The 25,854-nt window shown below is 32.6% G+C and overlaps 3 protein-coding genes across 4 annotated transcripts; all 3 read left to right on the top strand.

Moving 5' to 3' along the window:
- The first annotated feature begins 215 nt into the window (after positions 1–215).
- On the top strand, positions 216–5,879 carry LOC105977780 (endoribonuclease). 2 transcript variants are annotated; one of them, XM_013003156.2, is made up of 13 exons: positions 216–532; positions 633–855; positions 962–1,033; positions 1,823–1,902; positions 2,166–2,391; positions 2,523–2,555; positions 2,856–2,938; positions 3,018–3,090; positions 3,284–3,626; positions 3,787–4,118; positions 4,254–4,597; positions 4,837–5,188; positions 5,469–5,879. In XM_013003156.2, the coding sequence occupies exons 2-13, from the start codon at positions 778–780 to the stop codon at positions 5,685–5,687; spliced, it is 2,235 nt and encodes a 744-aa protein (XP_012858610.2). In that variant the 5' UTR covers positions 216–532; positions 633–777; the 3' UTR covers positions 5,688–5,879. The 2 variants fall into 2 exon arrangements, with proteins under 2 accessions (XP_012858610.2, XP_088675635.1); XM_088819509.1 differs by having other exon boundaries at positions 266–532; positions 1,823–1,915.
- Positions 5,880–6,820: 941 nt separating this feature from the next.
- Positions 6,821–10,910, top strand: LOC105977663 (Ankyrin repeat family protein). The gene is made up of 3 exons (XM_013003001.2): positions 6,821–7,266; positions 7,441–9,314; positions 10,308–10,910. The coding sequence occupies exons 2-3, from the start codon at positions 7,719–7,721 to the stop codon at positions 10,680–10,682; spliced, it is 1,971 nt and encodes a 656-aa protein (XP_012858455.2). The 5' UTR covers positions 6,821–7,266; positions 7,441–7,718; the 3' UTR covers positions 10,683–10,910.
- A 10,538-nt stretch (positions 10,911–21,448) lies between these two features.
- LOC105977995 (glucan endo-1,3-beta-glucosidase) lies at positions 21,449–24,264 on the top strand. Its single transcript, XM_013003400.2, has 3 exons — positions 21,449–22,600; positions 23,629–23,896; positions 24,021–24,264. The coding sequence occupies exons 1-3, from the start codon at positions 21,533–21,535 to the stop codon at positions 24,047–24,049; spliced, it is 1,365 nt and encodes a 454-aa protein (XP_012858854.2). The 5' UTR covers positions 21,449–21,532; the 3' UTR covers positions 24,050–24,264.
- The last annotated feature ends 1,590 nt before the right edge of the window (positions 24,265–25,854 follow it).

Genomic DNA, 25,854 nt, shown 5'->3' with positions numbered 1-25,854 from the left:
GAGTATTAAATAATTTGACTGAAATCAACCTGGTGTGAATCGAGTTTGTAGTTCAATACAGAGCAATTCTTTTGTGCAAAAATAAAAAAAAATTCTACATACAGTTTATCCTAATCGAATAAAATATATACATTTATTGAAATTTATTACTTAATAAGAAAAAACACATTTATTGAAGCTGACTAGTGCTTTGTAATTGATTTGGTGGAGAAATTGGAGGAGGAGAGGGGAAATAAAATTAGGGCGATATGATTAAAAGTCAAACAGTACTCAGCAAAACAAATTGTTTAATTATACTGTGGGTAATAATAATTAATAAACTATGAATTACTGCCATATTATTAAATATTAAATAAAATAAAAAATTGGTATTGACCTGCAAATTAATTGAATCAATCACTTGTATCTTCTCCCGAGTGGTTCACTATACAGAGGTCTCTATTTAAACGTGCGCCGGCCGATCGCTGCCGTCGAGGAACTGACTTTATTCCGAGCAGTTCGACCGTTCCAGTTGATCAACTGAGAAGAATCGGTATTAAATGCCGCTAAATAATCATCTCTTCTTTCCTTTTTCTTCTCGTACGTTTCCTTAAATACAGGTTTTAATTTTGGAAGTTTATATGGTTCGGCAGGGAATTCGTGAAGTTTCCAAGCAATTAGGAATTGAAACCTATTGGAGAGTAAGTGACGTGGCCCGATCCTACTGGAAGTTTAGCTCTCGCGTTTCGAAACCCTAGTCAACTCAACCTGCGGAGGTATTTGGCGGCGGCGGCGACAATGGAAGTGGTGGCGCTAGTCAGCGGCGGTAAGGACAGTTGCTACGCGATGATGAAATGCCAGCAATACGGCCACAAGGTTTAAAGCCTTCATCTTCTCTATATTTTGAGTGCGTGTGGAGTTAGTTTTCGGAAGCCGGTTGGTAATGATTTTTTTCTGCTTTTCTCAAATCCCTGATTTTCAGATAGTAGCGCTAGCCAATTTGATGCCTGTTGATGAACAGCAAGATGAGCTTGACAGTTACATGTATCAAACAGTAAGCATTTTGCCTTCCTTCAAATTCGTTTTTACAACCTGCACTCGCTTGATTATTGAAAAGATTGTATGTTCTTTATTTTTTTTTTTTAAGAAATCCATTATTATTAGAATTTTAATTGATGAACATTTTATGATAGCATATTGCTAGAAGTTACATTCTTTTTATGTGAATGAATGATTGACAATTATGTTTATGAGGACCGGGGAGTGGCTCAAACAGATCACATGGGTGGCCGTTGTCTAACATTGTTTCACCAATTGAAGAAATAGAACTCTCTTCTATTTTAGTTGCTAGATCATTGTATCGTAAACTGAAATTCCCGTTAATATTGGAGTGATTTGCGAAAGTTTAAACTAGTTCCTGATTTGCCTGTCTGAGTAATGTCCATGAAGCTGAGATTGAGCAGATTTCGGAGGCTCTTTTTTTCATGCATATGGTGGAATATGCAAAGAATTGAAATCCGGGTGCAATACGAAGTAATATATTCACTCCACAAATTTAGTACTGAGATCATTTCGAAAGAGACAAGTTTAAAGTTCTTAACCTGCTAACCATTCATTTTCTTCCTTGGTTATTCAGTAATTATATTCTGGAAGTTATTGTTGGAATAATTTTCTTGCTATATGAGCTGTAATTATATCTGTAGATATACAGAAAAATTAGTACACTTTGATGCTAAGAACTGGTTGGTTGTGCAATCACTTCTTTGTAATCTACAATTCGGAATCAATGTTTCTGTCTTCTGTTAAATCTTAATTCGTTAAGACAAGTTGAATTCTTTTGCAGGTGGGGCACCAGATAGTTGTTAGCTATGCACAATGCATGGGGATTCCATTATTTCGAAGACGGATTCAAGGATCTACCAGGCAAGCCCTTTAAGTGAGAAGCTTTTGGTATAATTAGATATATAATGTTTCTACTGAGAAAGCTGTGATACACTTCGTATTTCACTAGAAATCAAACAAATAAATGCATATAAATCTGAAAGCAAAACCGTCATGCTAAAAAAGCTCAAGAGTTGGCTCAAACATTTGCACCTGTGCATACCACTATGGTTATATCACTGAAGAGTTTGTGTTTAATTGCCTTTATGTTGAACTCATTCCACACTTGATAATTTGTTATTCAGGCATTACGGCCTTAACTACAATATGACTCCTGGGGATGAGGTTGAAGATATGTTAATTCTCTTAAAAGAAGTAAAACGGCAAATTCCCTCTGTTTCAGCAGTCTCTTCGGGTGCAATTGCATCTGACTATCAAAGACTGCGGGTGGAAAGTGTATGTTCGAGGTTAGGGCTTGTTTCTTTATCATATTTGTGGAGGCAGGATCAGTCATTGCTCCTTCGGCAAATGGTAAAATTTACTTTTATCAGTTAATAGTTCTAAAATATTTAAAATACTAATGTTATTCCATACATGTGTTTAGATAACAGGAACTATGTTGTTACTAATAATAAGGGGTTCTGTCTTTTGTTACTCTCCAGATAACAAGTGGAATTATTGCCATCACAGTAAAGGTATAAGATGTATTTAACTTTTCTTTTCAATTGTCTTTTTGATTTTTGTTTTCACTCTTTCGTGCACATTTTACATACTTATGCAATTCAGTGCTCTTCTGATGTAGCACATTAAGAGATTGATGTCCTAAACTATAATTCTATTTTTAGCAATTCTACCCAAAGTTATCTTTTATTTAACAGTTTGACTGACTCTTATCTGTGCTTGCTAGATTTTTCAGAGAAAGTGGAAAGATGTTTTTCTTTATCTCAATTAAATGAGTTCCTGAGATATTTGATCCTATCCATTTTTCTTCATAGGTTGCAGCTATAGGATTAACCCCTTCAAAGCATTTGGGGAAGGAAATAAAAGACTTAGAGTCCCATCTTCACAAGATAAAAGAGTACGTTAGCCAACTCATCTATAATACTCCACTACATTTAATCTTCAGACCAATTATTCTTTTGCTGATTCGTTGGCAGGTTGTATGGGATAAACGTATGTGGTGAAGGAGGAGAATATGAAACTTTAACCTTGGACTGTCCCCTCTTCAGAGTAAGCTTCCCTTTCTTTTTTTGAAGTTTGTAATTTTCATTGTGATGTGAGAGATGATACATACAGTTTGTGCTTGTCTTCATTGCTGATTCAGCTTATGATTCTACAATTTCTAACTTTTACTCGATCTTATGTTTAACTTTGTATTCATTTCCTTTCCATTTTAAAATACTTGCATATGGATCATTTTCAGAATGCTCGAGTTGTGCTGGATAAATTTCAAGTTGTCTCACATTCACCAGATCAAATAGCTCCTGTGGGGGTTATTCATCCCTTGGAATATCATTTGGAGAAGAAGGTCTCTTTATCTGCCAGTCATATTGACAGCAGCAACCAGGCAACTGTTGAAGAATCTGATTCAGTCTGTGAAGTTCTGGGAGATTGCCCAGATATCTTGCAAGCCCCGTGTCCAAACAATGATGTGATAAGTGACTTAGCTCTAGATACAAAACAAGAACTTCATATCACAAAACCGAAAAAGGACAATACCTTTTCCATTGCGTGCTGGCTGCACGATCCCTCTAAAAACTCAGCAGGTATAACATTAAGTTATGATGGCAATATACTGTGGTTGAAGAAGCATCTTTTCTATTCACATGCATACGTTCTCAGTTTTTTTCTTCTCCTTATTTTTATGTTTGAGATATCTTTCATTTGACAGTTCATATTTGGTCATCATTATTTCTAATTTGACAGATATGCGAGAGGATCTGCACTTGGTTTTAACAAAAATTGAATTGGTGCTTATTGAACATAATTGCTCTTGGGAGAACGTTCTTTACATACATCTATATATTTCCGATATGAATGAGTTTGCATTAGCAAATGCTGAATACGTGAAGTTCATTACTCAAGAAAAGTGTCGTTTTGGTGTGCCGTCACGTTCTACTATAGAACTTCCTCTATTGCAAGCTGGTTTGGGGAGGGCGTATCTTGAAGTTTTGGTGTCCATCGATAATTCCAAAAATGTTTTGCATGTGCAAAGTATTTCCGAGTGGGCTCCTAGTTGTATTGGTCCATACAGCCAGGTTAGACATTTTTTTTTCAGATGTGGTTTCTGGTTAAATTATGGTTTTTTTGCTTATCACACGGCATGTAGACTTTAGCAGCCAACAAGTTTCTTTCATTGTAAACTTACTCATGTGTTTATGCATATGTTCCAGGCAACTTTGTATAAGGATGTTTTGTATATGGCTGGTCAACTGGGACTTGACCCACCAACAATGTTACTTTGTGAAGGAGGTCCTGTACTTGAGTTTCAAAAAGCATTAGAGAACAGTGAAGCTGTTGCAAATTGTTTTAACTGTTCAATATCTACATCTGCCGTTTCCATGGTCATTTACTGTTCAGCATCTCTGAATTCGTCAGATAGAATTGCCATTGACAATCAGAAAGATGTCTGCCTTGCGCGAATGAAGTCGCAGTTAAATAGTATAAGCAGGTCCAACAGGCCTGTATTGGTTGGTCCTGTCGTTTTATACGTTCTTGTTCCTGATCTGCCAAAAAGGTGACCTACCTACTTGAATGCTAATTAATTCACTATTACATCATATGCACAGCCATTGCTATAAATGATTATCTGCACATATTTCATATTTCTCACTTGTTAAGTTTCACCGAATCATCAGAATTATCTTCTCTGGACATTTTGTGCATGCACTACTTTTCGATACACAAAATGAACTTAATATTACAAGAAATAGATATAGGCTCATAAACTTTTGTTTTACGGATTTTTGTGTGCAGAGCTTTAGTGGAAGTAAAACCCTTGCTTTACAGTGGAGAGAGTATCGAGACTCCAACTGGTGTCACCAAAGAAGATTTACTTACGAAACAAGCTTATTGGGGATTTCAGCATGAAAGCTGGCATAATAGTTGTCTTCAGAAATGTATCATCAGTGGAAGAATATGTTCAGCTGCCGTATCTGTCACACATGAAATTTCCACGAAGATATGTTCTCAAACCACCGAACCCGCTTCCAACGATTCACAATGCAATGACAATACCGAAAAACAAGTAGCAACAACAGCAGAGTTCTGCATCTATCTTCTCGATAAGGTCCTCCTAGAGAATGATTTCTCTTGGGATGATGTAATGGTTAGTTTCTCTCTTCTGTTTGTGCTCAATTTTATGCTGCGATATTTTCTCCCATCTTTCGTCTTGTTTGTTTGAATAGTTGTGCATCTTCCTTTACTTAATAGTCTTGCATGTTATCTGCAAAACAAAAAACAGTTGGATTGTTCTTCTTGCATTTATTCTTTTTCCCAATTAAAGTTGTTTTATATATGTCTCGATTTGGTTGCTCATATTCAACTTTGATCGACAATTTTTTCTGGTTGTTTTTTCAACGTCTCTCATTGAATTTTCTTGATTGTAGAATTTGAGGATCTATTACACATCAAGTGCGAAAACCAACCATGGAACATTGTTAAAAATCTTTACCACTATTTTCGACGAACTTTGTGAGAGGAGCGGGAGAATCGACTCTGATAAGGGGCCAAATTTCAACCTTGTCCCTGTCTTGGGTGCTGGGACTTCAGCAAGCTCCATGGACAATAATATATTAACATGTGAGCTATTTGCCAGGAAATTTTAAGACATGCTTTCGTACTCACAAAACACCACAAACACACACATGTTATGCAATATTTATCTGCTAATTGACATCCAATTTCGAAACCAGGTTCTCTCTTGTATCAGGTAATTAATTATACTCAGGCCAATGTTTTCGTATGTATCATTATTGAATTTGACTGTTTATTTACAAAAATGATTTATTTGCTCCAAATTTCATTTCTATTGTGAGAACCACTTCAAGTATCAATTATATCTGCTGTTCATGAATCGAATATATCGATTATATGGATCTGGGTTCGGTGAATCGAAATAATCAGAGTCCAAATCTAACAAATTTCCCTACTCATTGGATTCACCAAATCGAAAATGAAAGGAACCAATGGTTGAGATTAGTCAATCGTTAAAACGACCTATATTAATTGAGTGAGCCGACGGTCCGGAAGAAGGATTTTGTATTGACTATTACAGATTTTAAAAATGAATAATTCTTAGAATCTCTTTAGACGAGTAAATATATATTCATTTTATTTTGGGGGTTCTCGCAAATCCTTTTTGGCTAATTTCATATACTAGACAATCACCAATACTGTACTTTGTACTTTGGATACTGCACTTGCCCCTTTTAAGTACGTTGTGACTTACAGTGATTTTGAATATAAAGTTATTGATGTTCGAAAACACTCGTAGGAATACGTTTCTAGAAAATGCACTATTATTAAAAACGTGTTAAGAACATGTCTTTACGAGCAGTAACATATTTGAAGGGCAAAAAGAACATTTGTAATAATAACTTAAAGTGAGGGGCATTCGAGACATTTCGCATGAGTTACGGAGCTAATTGTAAGCGAAATTTAAAAAGGGAAAGTGCAACATTCAAAGTATAAGACCAGTGACTATAATATATAAAATTAGCCAAAAGAAATTTACGAGCTAAAACTCCAAAAAGTAAAATAGATGAAATTAATCAATCGATAATGATCAACGACCTATATTAGTTGACCGTGCCGACATTTCGAAAGTTAAATTTTTATATGTTTACCCTATAAACTGAGGATTGTTTATTGATTATTAAAGAGATTAATTACTGTTTTTCTTAGAATCTCTTTTGATAAATATATAAATTGACTAATTAGATGCACAGGCTCGTGACTCGTTGGAGAGTGGTAGGTTTGTGAGTTGGGTTGGGTTGGGTGGGTCAGCAAACAATTCGTAGGGGGGGTTGGGGGGACAATAGCGAATACGTTTAAATGTCACGCCTGTGGCAAACTCGTAATAACTTCCCATATCTGAGGGCGAACATTTAAATCTCTTTCCTGAAACAGCTAACAGTATTAGCAGGCAGCAGCTGCTGCTGCAGCAGATACCATTTTTCAATTACACTTTGAAGAAAAATTAAAAATTAAAAAAAAAAAGGAAAAAAGGTTTTCACTTCAACACCATACCCCCCCCACTCTCTCTCCCACATGTATTCGCACAATTCTGCATACTATAGAGATAAATAGTACGGAAGAGAGATCTGAATCTCTGCAGATTTTCAAATCTCTCTCGTGGAGTCTCCTCAATTTCACACATCTGGATACCTTTCTTTCTGTTTTCGGGTAATCTTCGTCTATCTCCTTTTTTTTTTTTTTAAATTGAAATTTGGCTGGGAAATAATTGGAATCTGGAGCTAAAACTGCAGCTAGGACGAGTTATTTTAATTTTTTTTTTTTTTATAGTTTGTCGCGACTTTTTTTTGTTTTTGTTTTAATTATTTGATGTGTTCTTATCAGAATCTGATTCTGGGTGATGTGAAATTGAGATCAAGACTTTTTGCGATTTTGTGTATTGGTTAATTGAGCTTCAAACTGTGGAATGTTATACAAGATTTGGTGGATTTAAAGTTGGGATCTTTTAGGAGCTCGAACTGAGGTGTTGTCCTTGGCATTTTTGCGTTGTAATGATGGTGGAAGTTTCCGATTTCGAGCTTTTTGTTGGATTAAGAACAACCGACAAAGTTTAGGTTTTGTGGAATTGAAAAAGTGGAGACACGTATTAGTAACATAAGTTAATGGAGGATTTGTCACTGTATACGCATAGTCCTGCCCATTTGGCGGTGCTACGGCGCGACTATGTGACACTGAAACGGGTAGTAGCAGCACTGCCTCGCCTGCCAAAGGCAGGCGAGGTGAATACCGAGGCCGAGTCTTTGTCTGCTGAAGAGAATGCAGATGCTGTGTCTGCAATGATCGACAGGCGGGATGTTCCAGGCAGGGAAACTCCTCTGCACCTCGCAGTGCGTCTGCACGATGCAATTTCTGCCGAGATTTTAATGGCAGCTGGTGCCGATTGGAGTCTTCAGAACGAGAATGGATGGAGCGCGCTTCAAGAGGCAGTTTGTACAAGGGAAGAGAATATAGCCATGATCATTGCCCGGCACTACCAGCCTCTCGCATGGGCTAAATGGTGCCGAAGGCTTCCCAGGATTGTGGCATCAGCATCTCGAATCCGAGACTTTTACATGGAGATAACTTTCCACTTTGAGAGCACGGTTATACCGTTCATCGGGAGAATCGCCCCTTCGGATACTTACCGTATATGGAAACGTGGTTCGAATCTCCGTGCAGATATGACGCTTGCGGGCTTTGATGGATTCCGTATCCAGCGTTCGGATCAAACTTTTCTCTTCCTTGGAGAGGGTCACTCCGCCGAGGGTGGGAATATATCTTTGCCACCTGGATCTTTGATTGTGCTCTCTCACAAGGAGAAAGAGATCACAAATGCTCTGGAAGGAGCTGGCGTTCAACCATCTGAGGCTGAAGTGGCGCACGAAGTGACTTTGATGTCTCAAACTAATATGTACAGACCGGGAATCGATGTTACTCAGGCTGAACTTGTTCCCCATTTGAATTGGAGACGACAGGAAAGGACTGAAATGGTTGGAGCTTGGAAGGCGAAAGTGTTTGATATGCTTCATGTCCAGGTGAGTGTGAAGTCAAGGAGAGTTCCTGGTGCTATGACTGATGAGGAGCTCTTTTCGGTTAACGATGATGATAGATTGGCTAATGGGGGGGAAAATGACGAGTACGATGATGTGTTGACAGCTGAGGAAAGATCGCAGTTAGATTCTGCGCTTCGTATGGGGGATGGTTTTGCTGAGGAGGAAGACAGTGAGGTACAGGATTGCCACGAGAATTTGGATTCCGGGTCGTTCGAAAGCTGTGAATCCAATGGTGGTGCTACTAACAAAGAGAAGAAGAGTTGGTTTGGTTGGAACAAGAAGAGTTCCAAGAACATGGGAGACGACCCTGAGGATTCTAAACTTTTGAAGAAGTTCTCGAAGTTGACGCCTGATGATAGTAAGCAGAAGTCAAACGACAGTCGTAGATTGTCATCTGAGTTTCCTAAGGAGGATGCGGGGGACCTTAAAAAGTCGAAAGATAAAAATAGCAAGAAGAAAAAGAAGAAAGGGGTCAGTGTTGAATCGAAGAATGAAAGCGAGTACAAGAAGGGTTTGAGACCTGTTTTGTGGTTAACACCGGATTTCCCTTTGAAAACAGAAGAGCTTTTGCCTTTGCTTGACATACTTGCCAACAAGGTCAAAGCGGTCAGAAGACTGAGGGAGCTTTTGACCACGAAATTTCCACCTGGCACATTTCCCGTCAAGGTACTTATACTGATACATGTGCATTTTTCTTTTGCGGTTCTTTTTTCTCTCTGTGTGCTGATATATTGAAATTAAATTGAAATTAATCTTATTCCATTTGTTGTTCTCCCTTAATTCATTTGCAACTGCCTTAATGTTTACTACCTTCTAAGTCACTTTTAGACTTCCTATTGTAATTTGTTTCAGTGATGCATGGACGTTAGACATGACAGAGATATGGAATTTAAATTAATAAGTTTACGCAATTAGTCGTTATAGTAATAGTAGATAGAATACTAATAGTAAAAAAAATATTGAGTAAAAATAGAACTTTACTTGTGTCGAATTTAGCACACCTGCTTTAACTATGCGACATTCCAACATCCCAACATAGAAGAGCTCTATTTCCTATAACGAAGATTCGATTTCTAAAGTGCTATCTCATTTACAATAATGAATTTGACAATACCCACTCTCAGCCACTACTTTTGAGGGCAATACCATTCCAGTGAAATCGAACGTTTTATCATTGATAGGGATAATAGTGGTAGGTAATATTCTCTGTCGAATAACACTATTTTCACTTTGAATTAAAACCTTTTTGATGTGTGTGAATTCTGAATTTTAGCATATACCTCCATTAACCATTTTAATTCCTGTTGAACGTGGACATTTGAGAAGGCCAACACTTGTTTCCTCGTTAAAGAGACCAGCCTACACTTTTGACCGTAAAACTTCAATCCAAACTCTTCTTTATCTCTGGAATCATGTCCTATGTAACTTTGTAGTTACCTTCTCGAATGTTGTCTTAAGTTTTAAACACTTGATCAAAACATAGTGGAGAGTGATGAAAGAGTTCATATTGTAGCGATTCGTAATTGGTATCGGATTTGCTACCTTCATATTATTGTTTCCATCATAAATTATTGTGCTTGGACTGTTCATTGTTATTATTGTCTATTGACGATTTACGTTCTTAAAAAATGACGGATTAAAGTTAAACCTACTACACAGATTGCCATTCCGATTGTGCCAACAATACGCGTGCTCGTAACATTCACCAAATTCGAGGAGCTCCAGCCAATGGAAGAGTTCTCCACCCCTTTATCGAGCCCGGCCCATTTTCAAGATTCGAAATCCAAGGACTCGTCAGATGGTGCCACGTCATGGATTTCATGGATGAGAGGAAGCCGTGGGGCCCAGTCCAGTGACAGCGAAGGCCGAAGCTTCCGCGATGAAGTTGACCCTTTCAACATACCGGCCGATTACACGTGGGTCGATGCCAACGAGAAGAAACGTCGAATGAAGGCCAAGAAAGCTAAGAGCAAGAAACATAAAAAGCAGGGGGCGGCAGCCAGAAATACCGATCCTGCCCCCGTGATCGAGTGAGAGAGAGGGTTTTTTTGAGTAGCGTTAAACGTATTTGTTCTTGTCGGTGTGGTAATTGATGGGCTTTATCTGTTTAGGGATGTGGCCTCATTTGTTTGTATTGGAAGATGCCTTTCTTCTTCTTCTTCTTCTTCTTCTTCATATTTGTGTCTGTATTGTTTGTTGTAATTTTTCATATGGAAAATTGGAATGCAGTTGCTTTTTATTTAATTTTTCCCTTTTCTTTCATTATCTGCAGATTTTGGCAAGACTCTGCTTCCAGTGTATCTAGTTTAGTTTCTTTTTCGCTGTGTTTGGATTTTTCTTTTTCTTGATGTTCATTAATTTATTTGTTATTACATTGAATTATTGTCCGATTTTTTATTTTATTTATTTATTTATAAATATTCGTAATTTTAAAAATTATTTATTTGTTTAAGTGACATTATCATTAGTCATTACTAATTTTTTTCCCACAATTTTTTAAATATATTATTTCCATGTTAAAGATTATTTATAACTAGTACTTCACCCGTGCGATGCACGGGGTATTCATCGTAAAACAAATATTGAACAATAAAAAAGGTTCTCGAAATACGAAGATTAATTGTTGATATGTAATACAAAGAAATATTAAAAAAATATAAGTATTTTGAATTGTGTAAGTGATGAAATAATGCGGAAGAAAAAACTAAACATCGAAGGTTTTAATTTCCAATTACAAAGAGCGAATATATCGTTGGTCCCAAATTTAACAACCTCAATTACATATGAACGTTCAAATCTTGAATTTGATGCAAACAATCAGTGTTATTTTGTTTGATAACAATCGCCCTACACGCATGCAACGAATCCAATACAATACAACTGACCTTTTTGTTTGATACCAACCGCCCTAAACGCATGCAACAAATCCAATACAATGCAACTGACCTGCATATGTTGTACAATGGTCACACGAAATATGTAAATTGTTACCAAAACAATACCAATATAACTGTTTGATGGCATAAAATCATTGTAAAAAAAATACCTTCATTAAATATAGCGAGCGGAGTCCACAGCAAGTTCGGAGTACAATTAAAACAAACCTACAAATGAGCAATATTAATAACCTGAAGCCTTGTTCCATTGCACAATCCTCGGGCATGATCAATATTTCTCATGAGCATAACGGGAACACATTTTTTCAATGTCAACTTATGTGGTGGAATTCCGAAGTATACATGGTGTTGAGAAACTCCGGAGAATATATTTCTGCGTTGACATTCAATAATAATTCCCCTTGCACATACTATCGGAGCTGAAATAGACCTTCTCCTCTCCAGCTATGATCGACAAAAAATGATCATTCACAAAACCGACACTTTCATTAGTGGGTACAAAAAATATATATCAGTTGACCCAATTGTTACAATTATCTCATCCGATGCACTCGGATCCTTAACATGAAACTTAGTTATCAGAATAGTGTTTTATAGCAGATGCATTGACATCACCTATAACTCATCTAATACCTTGCGAGTAACATGCTCATTTTTTATTGCTCATATGCGATCAGTGATACGCATTACTGAAGCATAAATGGTAGCCTAAAAGTGTAAGAAAAAAATACAATTTATATTATATTATCTTGATAAAAAGGAACTTCATTGGAGTTGACAATAAGATTGATATAAAGTGCAAAAATATCTAAGATTGCAAAATTTATTCATATAAATAATAAAAAGAAAATGTGTCGTTGAATCGCAATGTATATATTTTTTTGATCTAAATTCATATTCGCTGAAAAGCTTCCTTGTAGACAACATTGCAATTAACATCAGAGTCTAGATTCCGACTTGATGAGTATCTTTATGCCACATCTACTCTTAACTCTCGAAATTGCAACGTATTCATGCCACCTCTATTGCTAATACTAATGCTAACATTAATACTAATACTAATACTAATACTAATACTAATACTAATACTAATACTAATACTAATACTAATACTAATACTAATACTAATACTAATACTAATAATAATACTAATACTATACTAATACTAATACTAATACTTATACTAATACTTATACTAATACTAATACTAATGTTTATCTTAATATACTAATGCTAATGCTAATGCTAATGGTAATACTAATGCTAATGCTAATGCTAATGCTAATGTCAATGCTAATGATAATGCCAATGCTAATTAATGCCAATGCTACGTTAATGTTAATGTGAATGCAAGGCTAATAGTAAGGTTGATGCTAATTATACTCATACTCCTAATACTAATGATAATCATAATCCTAATACACTAATGTTAATGATAAATATAATATGCTAATGCTAATATTAATCACAATCATAAACCAAATATTAATCACAATCCTAAGTCTAATCCTAATATTAATCATAATCATAACCTCAATCCTACATAACAACTATTATTAATACTATTGCTAATAATAATACACTAATAAAATGCTAATGGTAATGGTAATACTAATATGTTAATGTTAATCGTAATCTACCAATGCTAATGTTAATGTCAATCGTAATATACTAATACTAATAAGCTGATGCTAATACTAATAGGCTAATGCTAAGGTTAATGATAATGATAATCCTAATACTAATCATAATCCTTATATAAATCCTAATACTAATCATAATTACAATCCAAGTTCTAATCATAACACTATTACAAATACTAATACGCTAATGATAATACTAATAGTAATGCTAATACTAATATGCTAAAGATAATAATAATATAGCTAATGTCAATGCTAATCCTAGTCCCAATACTAATGCTAATGCTAATCATAATCTGCTAACCTAGTCCTAACACTATTACTAATACTATTACTAATAATAATACGCTAATGATAATGCTAAAGGTAACGTTAATACTAATATGTTAATGCTAATGTTAATCCTAATCCTGGTACTAATATTCCAATGCCTAATGCTAATGACAATTATAATATGCAAATCCTAATACGCTAATGTTAATGACAATTATAATATGCTAATACTAAATGCTAATGTTAATCCAAATCCTAATCCTAGCATTAATCATTATCATTAGCCTAATCTTTCATACTAATCATAATTATAATCATAATGCTAATCCTAATCATAATCCTAATCCTAATCCTAGTCCTAACACTATTACTAATAATAACACACTAATGATAATATTAATGGTAACATTAATACTAATATGTTAATGCTAATGCTGATCCTAATCCTGATATTAATGATAATCATAATCTGCTAATGATAATTATAATCGTAAGCTAATAGTAATATGTTAATGCTAACACTAATATGCTAAGGTTAACACTAATGTTAAAGTTAATGCTAATACTAATCCTAATTCTAATCCTAATCATAATCCTAATCATGTTTCTAATCCTAATACTAATCATAATCCAAATCTTACTCATAACGCTATTACTAATTCAAATACGCTAATGATAATGCTACTACTAATATGTTAATTCTAATACTAAAATTCCAATGCTAATAATAATCCTAATATGCTAATATTAATATGCCAATGTTAATGCTAAGGATAATGCTAATGCTAGTCATTCTCCTAATATGTTAATTCTAATGCTCGTGGTAATGCTAATGCTAATATTAATCATAATCATATATGTTGATGCTAATGATAATGATAATTTTAATAATAATTCTAGTTATAATGCTAATCCTAATCCTAATGCTAATTTAATACTAATTTTAATGGTAATGTTAATGTTAATGTTAATGTTAATGTTAATGTTAATGGTAATGGTAATGTTAGTGTTAATGTTAATTTTAATGTTAACATTAATGTTAATGTTAATGTTAATGTTAATGTTAATGTTAATGTTAATGATAATGTTAATTCTAATCCTAATATGCTAATGTAATGGTAATGTTAATCCTAATCATTAGCTTAATCCTAATACTAATCCTAATGGTAAAATTAATTCTACTTATAATTCTAATTTCAATCCTAATGCTAATTCTAATTCTAATACTAATGTTAATGCTAAAGCGAATCATAATTATAATTCGTAATGCTGATGTTAATCATAATTATAATATGATAATGTTAATGTTAATGCTAACCCAATCCCTATTCATAATATTAATCACAATCTTTAGCCTAATCTTAATCATAATCATAATCCTAATCCTAATCATTACACTATCACTAATATTACTAATAATACGTTAATGATAATGCTAATACTAACATGCAAATGTTAATACTAATATGGTAATGCTAATGTTAATCATATTTCTAATGTTAATGTTAATGATGTAGCTAATGCTGATCATAATCTGCTAATGATAATCTTAATCTCTACTAATATTAATATGTTAATGTTAATATTAAGGCTAATGTTAAATGCTAATTATAATCCAAATTCTAATCCTAATGTTAACCATAATCCTTAGATTAATTCTACTACTAATAATCATACTCATAATCCTAACTTTAATGCTAATGGTAATGTAAATACTAATATGCTAATGCTAATACTAATATGCTAATGTTAATGTGAAACATAATCCTAATATTAATGCTACTACTAATGTTAATCATAATCTGCTAATGCTAAAGTTAATGCTAATCCCAATATGATAATGCTAATATGTTAATGCTAATGTTAGGGCTAATGCTAGTGTGAATCATAATCATAATATTAATGCTACTGCTAATGTTAATCATAATCTGCTAATGCTAAAGTTAATGCTAATACCAATATGATAACGTTAATATGTTAATGCTAATGTTAGGGCTAATGTTAATGTGAATCATAAACCTAATACTAATGCTATTGCTAATGTTAATCATAATCTGTTTATGCTAATCCCAATATGATAATGCTAATATGTTAATGTTAATATGTTAATGCTAATGTTAGGGCTAATGTTAATGTGAATCATAATCCTAATACTAATGCTACTGCTAATGTTAATCATAATCTACTAATGCTAAAGTTAATGGTAATCCCAATATGATAATGTTGATATGTTAATGCTAATGTTAAGGCTAATGTTAATCATAATCCTAATATTTAATGCTAATGCTTATGGTAATGGTAATGTTAACGTTAATCTTAATCTTAATATTGTTGATGCTAATTCAAACGCTAATGCTAATCATAATCATACTCTTAATTCTAATCATAATGTTAATACTAATTTTAACCCTAATCATAATCATAATTCTAATGGTAATGGTAATGCTAATCCTAATATGCTAATGTTGATGATAATGTTAATGCTAATGCTAATCCTAATCCGAATATGCTAATGTTAACGCTAATGCTTATGTTAATCCAAATCATAATACTAATCATAATCCTAATGCTAATGTTAATTATAATTCTAATCAGAATCGTAAGGTTAATCCTATTCATACAACTAATGCTAATGCTAATGTGAATCATTTAATCATACATTAATGCTAATGCCAATGATAATTATAATATACTAATACAAATGCTAATTATAATTATAATATATTAATGCTAATGCTAATGCAAATCTCAATCCTAATTATAATACTAATCATAATCCTTTAGCCTAATCTTGATACTAATCATAATACTAATAAAAAATCTAATCATAATCCTAATACTAATCCTAACACTAATATTAATACTAATACTAATACTAATACTAACTAATACTAATACTAATACTAATATCAATACTAATACTAATACTAATAGTAATTACTTCTATATACAATAAATAAAGAGACAAAAATAAATTGTTCGACAAAGTGAATATTTCAATTTGTTTTTGCTACTACCATTACATAGATGCAAGAATATAAAAAAAAACCATAAAAATGGTCGCTAAAAAAACATGTGGCATTGTCAATTACAAATACCCATAAAAGTAACAACCTGTTATAGACCTTAACGGAATGAATAAATTATCTAAATTATTTTTTACTAAATAAACAAACAATGGGTAAATTACGGGTACCCAGGCGGTAAAAAAATAATATTGCATTTACCCCCTTGTGGATATATTACATTTACTATCTTGCAGTAGATTTGAAAATTCATAATGAATATTCTATGGAATTTTCAAGATTTCATTACTCATAACTCCGTAAGGGTGTAACTGTAAGATGGATAAATATCTCATGTGGATATTTGTAGTTACCAATACTATAGGGATTTGTAAGACATTTAGTTTTACGTCAAGGGTGCCGGTAATTTACCAATAAATAAAATATAGAACACATGGAAAAACTAAACAGAGTCCAAATATTAATATCTAATCATCTATTCATTCAAATTTTTGTTGGTTTGTGAAAATTATATGGTAATATTTTACGATTTTTGTACATAAATTAAAAATGTACTTATTGAAATTTAAAAAAAAATAGATAATTGTGATTATTTGTATTAATTGTATATTTTAATATTTAAAATTGTAAACACATTTTTAGCAGATGTGAAATGTTATTAAGGTTAAGTAACATGACATTACTATATTAATTTAGAGATAATACATTATTAACATTAGTCAACATTTCAATGTAATAAATTGAAACAAATAAAAAAATGCCGAAAACAATAGATATTCCAAAATATAAAAAGAAATAGGGGATGCAATTTGTAATGCACATTATAAAATCACACATATAAAACTTTAAATAGCGAAATTATATATATATATACTAAATTAAATGAATTTAATGTAACAATATTAAAAAAAATAGAGTTATATACAAAGAACAAAAAAAATGTTAGTTAGATTTTTTTACATTCATCACTTCTTTATAGGAACGAAAACAAATGGATATTTTTTCCCAAACAATTCATATGAGATTCGAATCTTCGATGCAGGTTGTCACCATACATAACACATATGTTGATGTTATTCATGTATCTGCAAAAATGCAAACAAATAACAAATAACATGTTAAACAAAAAACATGTAATGTTTAAGTAAGCATAAAAAAATTCATTATAGGAAATAATGAAAGTACATGTAAAAACATAATAATACATGGGGAAGAAATTAAAGAAAGATAAATAATTTGAATGTTAATGGACTAACAAATTTATTGTTACATAAGGCTATAAATATAAAATAAATTTTATTCAAATACATTGAATACAAAGTATATATGAATCTCTATTATAAATCAAGAAATACTCGAATTACTTTGTTTTTATTACATGCTCAACTTCAGTAACCTTAACATTTTCTTTGTCGAAATAAAGTTTACAATCATCGCAAGAATAATCAAAAGATGGAAAAACATAAGTAAAATTTTGTAAAAATACATCCATACAATAAATATGGATCATATATTTGCAGGCTACACAACGTCACATGACTTATCCCTTACTGATGTCGCCGCATATGAAATAGACAATGCTATAAGGTTCATTTTATTTGCTATATTTATGGTATTACAGTTTACGTTATTAAGCATTTATTTTCCATGGTATTCAATTACATTAAATTTCATCTTGTGCATTTAGTTAATTACCGTTTGAGCATATACACAAAATCCTATGTAAATATTAAAGACAAACATATAAAAAGTAATTGAACAAATCAAATCAATTGAATAAACTGAAATGTTAAATCCTACACTAATTTTAGTAAATCCTGCACACAATTGAAAATATTAATCTCTATAAAATCTTCTCTTCTCCTTTTCCACCTTTCTTCTTTTTTCCTATTTTTTTCACAAAATCACACACAAAAAACGTCCCTAGCATTCCAAGTTCGAATTTGAGAAAAATCTTCACGTGTCCAAACTAAAATAAAGTTGGAATTTGAGAAAAAAAAAATCGAAATGATATGAATTTGAATAATTAAAAAAGGCTAATGAAATTGAATAAATATTAATAAAATTGAACTCATTGTTATGATTATTCACGTAAAAAATTAATGAATTTAGGGTGACTTTGATAATATTATCTTAGAGAGAAGTTAGAAAGAATATAAGTAAAGAGAGAATCTTTTTTAATTTATGTGTGGGATTTAGCACGCCCCTTAATTAAAATCATCCTCAACAATTGTGCGCGCGCGCGCGCACACACACACACACACACACACACATTTGATGGAAATTAAAATCAATGCAAATTGATGGGATTCAAAATATATATACGGAAACGATCGACACCAACTAATACACAAATTCGAATAATTGATTTTATATCGGATTGAGTTTTTGAAATAATAATAGGATAAATAATTGTAGTATATTACAGAAGAATATAAAGTTCATTTCATATATAAATGTATATTATTTATATAAGATATAATTAGATTTCATTTTTTAATTACAATATGTCGTACTCCATATTTTTAATTAGTTGAAAAGTATTTATAATTTGTAAATTTAAAAGATTAGAAAATATTAATATAACGAATTATATTAAAATAATGAATTATATTGTCATAATATTAGTTTCTAAATTATGACAAATTTTATAAGGAAATGTTTTAATTTTCTAGTAATTCTGGAAATATGCATTCAAAATTTTACCGGATAATGAAAATTTACAATTAATGAGGATTTTTTATGTTTATAAAATATATGGAATAAGTAATTTCACGTAGAATATGAGTAGGATGCCATTCTAAATTATGACAAATTTTATAAGGAAATGTTTTAAGTTTTTAGTAATTTTGAATATATGTATTAAAAATGTTACCAAATAATGAAGATTTACAACTAATGAGGATTTTGTATGTTTATAAAATATATTGAATAATTAATTTCACGTAGAAAATGAGTAGGATGTCACATAGAGATGCCACATGTCTATTTCTCAATCAAATCGTACATCTTTCGGTCTGTTACCTTATCTGGAATTTCGGCACATATAATTTTATATATGTCTTTTGATATCTTCGGTTTGTCTTCATTGTGAAGCCAAAGCAATATGTGCGTATGCGGGAGACCGCGCTTCTGAAACTCAATTGTGCAGACATCTGAAAATTTTACATTTTAAACGTATTTGGTAAAAATTGTATACAAATCTTTTCAATGATTGACGTAAGAGAATATATATATATATATATATATATATATATATATATAATAAATATGCAAAAATATATTATAATTTTATAGATAAATTTAATTACTTACTCTTTCTTTCATGATACGAATTAGAGCCCCGACATCAGTAACTAACTTTTCCGCTTCTTTGCCAAAGGCGATGAATGATGCAACATTTGTGTCATCCATCACGATCTTCTCGATTTTGTAACTGAATGTAAATTGGTTAATGTAATAATACCTAACAATGTAAAGAACATGTGTAAAAAAATGATTTATGAATAAACACATCGACTTTTTAACTTAGTTAAATATGAACTTACGTTTTTTCCGGTGACGTCCAACTTTTGTTGCAATTTTTGTTGTACCACTTGTCAGAATCATGTACAACTTTTTTGTAACATTTTTCATTCGCACACCAATTATACCAACATCTACCTTGCTTACCTTGCTTCAACACACTCTTTATAGTTCCATAGACAACACATTTACCAACCTAAAAGTTGAACGGAAAACCATAAAAAAAAATTATGGTATAAACAACAATATATAAAAAAAATTGAAAATTAACTACAATAAATGAAGAATAGAATCCGGGTATAAAACATTTTTTCTTGTCGTGTGCTTTGTTATATGAATGGGGAATAATGGATGTGGATTGAAGTATTTATACTTATGCTTTATGTAATAAAAGGTAAATAATATATATCTTTAAGAAAATTAATTATATGCATTAAATTGATACAATTAAAAATATTTTATTATGGTATGTAAGAATAATAATTGAATAAATTATGGATTGAGTAATATCTTGTTACTAAAATTTACAAATTAATTATATTTAAAGAAATGTCATTTAATAATTACCATAAAATATATATGATATTACGGAATATGTCCTTTATCATGAAGATATATATATATATATATATATATATATATATATATATATATATATATATATATATATATTATGATATGATATTACGTACCAAGTCTTTTACATAAAATATAATTTATTTATTTTAATAATTATTAAATGACATAATTAATGATTACCATAATAATATATATGATATTATGGATGGAAATATGTAATTCTCATAAAATATGTCATTTATGGTATTATGATATTAAGGAAATGATATAATCTAATATCACATTATGGAATATTATAATTAAATAGGTATTATATATGTAATATGTAATGACACATGGCAGATGATTAGGATACCTACGTGGATGGTGACATGGATGACACATGTCGTAATTCTAGACCATGAGGGTTTCAATTTATATATTATATAGATATTAGTGTTTTATATGGATCATAAATATCTAGAATTTATAGTAAACAATCTGACTGCATTTATTTTGAAAATCTATTGAGAAACATACTTATTTTAACATGATACAGAATCAGATTATTTTTGTTTTGATTACTATGATTATTTGAATTATTCAACTAAATCAGATTTCCCTACTCTGATTTTTAGAAAGCTAAACTCAAATCTGATTTTTGCAAATACAAATTTGATTACTTTAATGTAATTAATAAATAAATAAATAAATTAGGACAAAAGTGGCGAACACGTGGACCAACCAAAAGGATGGAAGCAACCTAGTAATAGTGATTGGTCTGTGACCGTTTGACCTTTGCCCATCACACAAAATTCTTCTCACTAAATTTTCTCAATATTTTATTTATTTATTATTTTATTTATTTATATATATATATATATAGATAAAATACATTCCTTTTCCTTCATTATCGATCTCTCCTAACAATCCTCCCTTCTTCTGTATTTTACCTTCCAGAAATGGCGGTGCCTCCGTCACCGTTTCGGGCGGTCCTATTCCTGCTGGCTGCCGCCGTCGCCGCGGTGGACGCCATCGGCGTCAACTACGGCATCCTCGGCGACAACCTCCCTCCGCCGGCGCAGGTGGCTCAGTTCCTCAAGGACAAGACAACAATCGACCGGGTCAAGATCTTCGGCGTGAACGCCGACATCCTCCAAGCCTTCGCCGGCACCGGCATCCTGGTCTCCGTCACCATCCCCAACGGCGAGATCCCCAACCTGGCCAACATCCACTACGCCCGCCGCTACATCGCCGCCAACATCAAACCCTTCCACCCCCAGACCAAATTCCAGTACATCCTCGTCGGCAACGAGATCCTCCACTGGGGCCCACAGGACCTCCGCGACAACCTCGTCGCCGCCATGCACTCCGTCAACAAGGCCCTCCGCCTCGAGAAAATCACCGGCGTCAAAGTCACCACCGCCCACTCCCTCGGCATCCTCCAGCCGTCCGATCTCCCGAGCCTGGCCCGATTCACCGCCGGCTGGGACAAGGCGTACCTCGCCCCGATCCTGGAGTTCCACCGCCAGACCCGGACTCCCTTCATGGTAAACCCGTACCCGTATTTCGGGTACAGCCCGGATAAATCGGACTTCGCTCTTTTTCGCCCCAACAAAGGCGTCTACGACAAGTATATCCGTAGAACCTACGGCAACATGTTCGATCTCCTCCTCGACTCCGTTTACGTGTCCATGAAGAAATTAGGGTTCCCCGACGTGGAAATCGCCGTCGGGGAAACGGGGTGGGCGTCGCAGGGCGAGACCTACGAGCAGCCCAAATGCTCGGTGGCGAACGCCGCTGACTACAACGGCGGCCTCGTCCGGCACTACAATGCCGGCAGGGGGACGCCGTTGATGCCGAAGAGGAGATTCGAGACGTATATATTCGCCCTCTTCAATGAGAATCAGAAAACCGGGTCCATGGCAGAAAGAAACTTCGGTCTCTTCCGCCCGGATTTCACCGCCGTGTACGATGTTGGCATTATGCGCGGCGGCAGCGGTGGAGGCGGTGGAGCTGCTCCTTCAAAGGTAATTTAGTTAATGTGACACAATTAATTAATTGTTTTAGTGATTTCTTTATTTATTATCTGTATACTAATTAATGATTTTCAGACAATTAATTAATTAATCTCGAATAATTTAATTATGTAGACTTAGCTTAGAAACTACTACTCCATAATTGAAAATTAATTATTACTAAAAAAATAAACAGCCAACCATACCTATATATATAGTATTAGTGGGTAAGGTGTGGTCAATATATTTACACGTACACGTCAAATATTTGAATGTAATATATATCACATGTGATATATAAGCTAAAGTGGAAACTTAGCTATATATATATGCATGCGTGTTATATTGGATCCATACGAAAATTTATAAAATTAAAATATAATGAACCGTGTGGGGCCAGCAATTATATTACACTTTCATAGATAAAAAGAAAAATTGGAAATCAAATTTTGGAAATTAAAATGTGAAAAAATTGTTCCTAAAATAGAAATTTTTGAATTAGAATCCGGAAAATCTATTTTTATTATATAAGTAATTTCAAAATTTTAAAAATTAAAAAAATCAGATTGAAGATTGAAATCTCATATATATTATTCTAGTTCTTTGAAGGAAAAAGTCAAAAATAGATTTTTCGATATTCTAAAATAAAAATATTGTTCGGAATCAATTTTATTTAATTCAGAATACCATTTTAGTTTTCACTTTATAATAATTTTGATTGATGAGTTGTAAAAGTTGGATGTGGGGTTGAATTCTTTATTCCACATTATATGTAATTATTATATTCTATATATCTTTTACTTTTTAATCTTATCTCTTTCTCCATTTGCTTTATTTAGTGTTCAATTTAAAGTTTATGAACCAATTAATCCCGTTACTAAAAGAATTTATAATGATTAATTTATTTTCCAGGTAATTAAAAATAAATCAGAGTAGCTTATTTAATTATGACATGATAATTTACTTTCTGCATGGAATTAATTTTTTTTTTAAATAAAATAAATTAATTGTATTAACCCTATAAATCCGTGCATGCACAGCCAACACCTGCACCACCGGTGACCGGCAGTAACAAGTGGTGCGTGCCAAAAGCCAGCGCCAGCGACGCCGCACTTCAGAACAACATAAACTACGCGTGCGGCCAAGGCATAGACTGCCAGCCCATTCAACCCGGCGGCGCGTGCTTCAACCCACCCACTGTTAGGGCCCACGCTTCCTTCGTCATGAATACTTATTATCACGCCAAAGGCCTCCAAGATTTCAACTGTGACTTCTCCGGCACCGGCGTCGTCACCTCTTCCGACCCCAGTAATCAACTCTCTCTCTCTCTAGATCCCTTTCTCTCTCTAGATCTCTCTCTCTCTCATATTATAAATATTGATACAATAATAAAATGATTTTCTGATGGAAATTTCTGCTTGTTTTTGCGCAGGTACTAGTACATGCAAATACGTTTCTTGAGAAGGCCAAATAAATTTAATTAATTAGGTATTTTATTTATTAAAATTTAATTCATTAATTAGGTCCCTTTACTTGTCACCAGCTGGATATATATACCTTGTCAAAATATATACAGGAAAGAAAGGAATATAATTAAGCAAAATGTAATCTTTTAATGAATTTTATTCCCCTTCAGGAAAATTATAATAAATATTTCAATCTTAATTGGTATTTAATTTTATATTATTATAATTATTCATATTTATCGGTTTCATGTATATATATATATATATATATATATATATATATATATATATATATATATATATATATATATATATATATATATATATATATATATATATATATATATATATTTTGCACCCTCAAGACCTTTCTTCAAGCCATACTCCTTCAAATGTTGGGAAATCCACTTGTCGCCGGATTTTGAGCCGGTGGCGATGGACAAGCTGGTGGAATAAAGATAAAAGGGAGAGAAATGAAGAGAAAGCACTACAAGAAAATGCAAAATAGGCAACGATTTCTTTATCGACGAAATGAATTCCGTTGCCAATAGTTATATTTTAGCAATGAAATATAGTATTTGTGGCTAAAGAATAACGTTTTTGTAACAAGATATTTTTGTTGCCTTTGAATCTCATAGGCAACGAAACATATTGTCGTGAATAGTATCGTATATATTTTACAACGAATTTAATGTAAGACAACAACTTTATTGTTGCAAAAGAATATTTCTTTTTGAAAAATCTGATAAGAAAAATCTTATTTGTTTATATTAACTACAATAACTCATAATTTTTTTTTAAGTCAATTGTTGATATGATTTTAAAAAATTATTATATATAATTAATGATAGATGTTATATTTATTATTAAATTTTATTGTGAATTATGTTTTGAACATAAAATACATATAATAAATTATTTGTTATGACATATTATTTATTTATGTAGTTATTTTAATCATTTGATCTTGTGTATTTATTTTTTATAAATTTATTTTCAGTCCGTTTACACAAATGTAGTGTTGTCCCAGCGGTTTGAAGGGTGTCTAACTTCAAATCAACCAGAGTTCGACTCTTACCATTGTCATGTCTCCATATATTTGACATTTATCAAGCGGGTTAGCCTATTGGGCTAAATCATGAGTTTAACCCAACAATTCCGACTCTGAAGCGGTTCGGCGGTCTAAAGGTCGGGTCCGCAAATGCGGGTCGGTAGTCCAAAGGTCGGGATGGCGGGTGCGGTCGAAAATAAGTCATGTATTGACAACAATAAATATGTTGCAACGAAATACAATTTTGTTCTTAATTTTGTTCTTAATGATTAATGTATTGGCAACGATTTATGTGTTGCAACAACATAAATTTCGTTGTTATTAATAAATGTATTGGCAACGATAGATTTGTGGCAACAAAATAAATTCGTTGGTAGTTATCAAAGAATTTGCAACGATAAATGTATGGCAACAAAATAGACTTGTTGTTATTACTTAATGCATTGGCAACGATCAATGTGTAGCAACGACATAACAATGTTGTCTATAATGCATTATTGGCAACGATTTGTAACATTTCGTTGCCCGAAACTTTTGGTGACAAGGAAACGACAACGAAGGTGGCAACAAAATAATTTTGTTGCAAGAGGAATTGGCAACGAAATTAAAATCTTTTGGCAACAAAACGTATTGTTGCCAATTTGACAATTTCTTGTAGTGAAGTATAAGTATCAAAATTGTATTCTTTAGTGTAATTGTCAATGTGTGACCCTAATAGGGTTCATATAATTTGTTTATATTAGGGGTAT

Source organism: Erythranthe guttata, chromosome 6 (genome assembly GCF_056151865.1).
Source record: "Erythranthe guttata isolate IM_541 chromosome 6, IM_541, whole genome shotgun sequence".
Lineage (NCBI taxonomy): Eukaryota > Viridiplantae > Streptophyta > Magnoliopsida > Lamiales > Phrymaceae > Erythranthe > Erythranthe guttata.
This window is presented reverse-complemented; position numbering and strand designations above follow the sequence as displayed.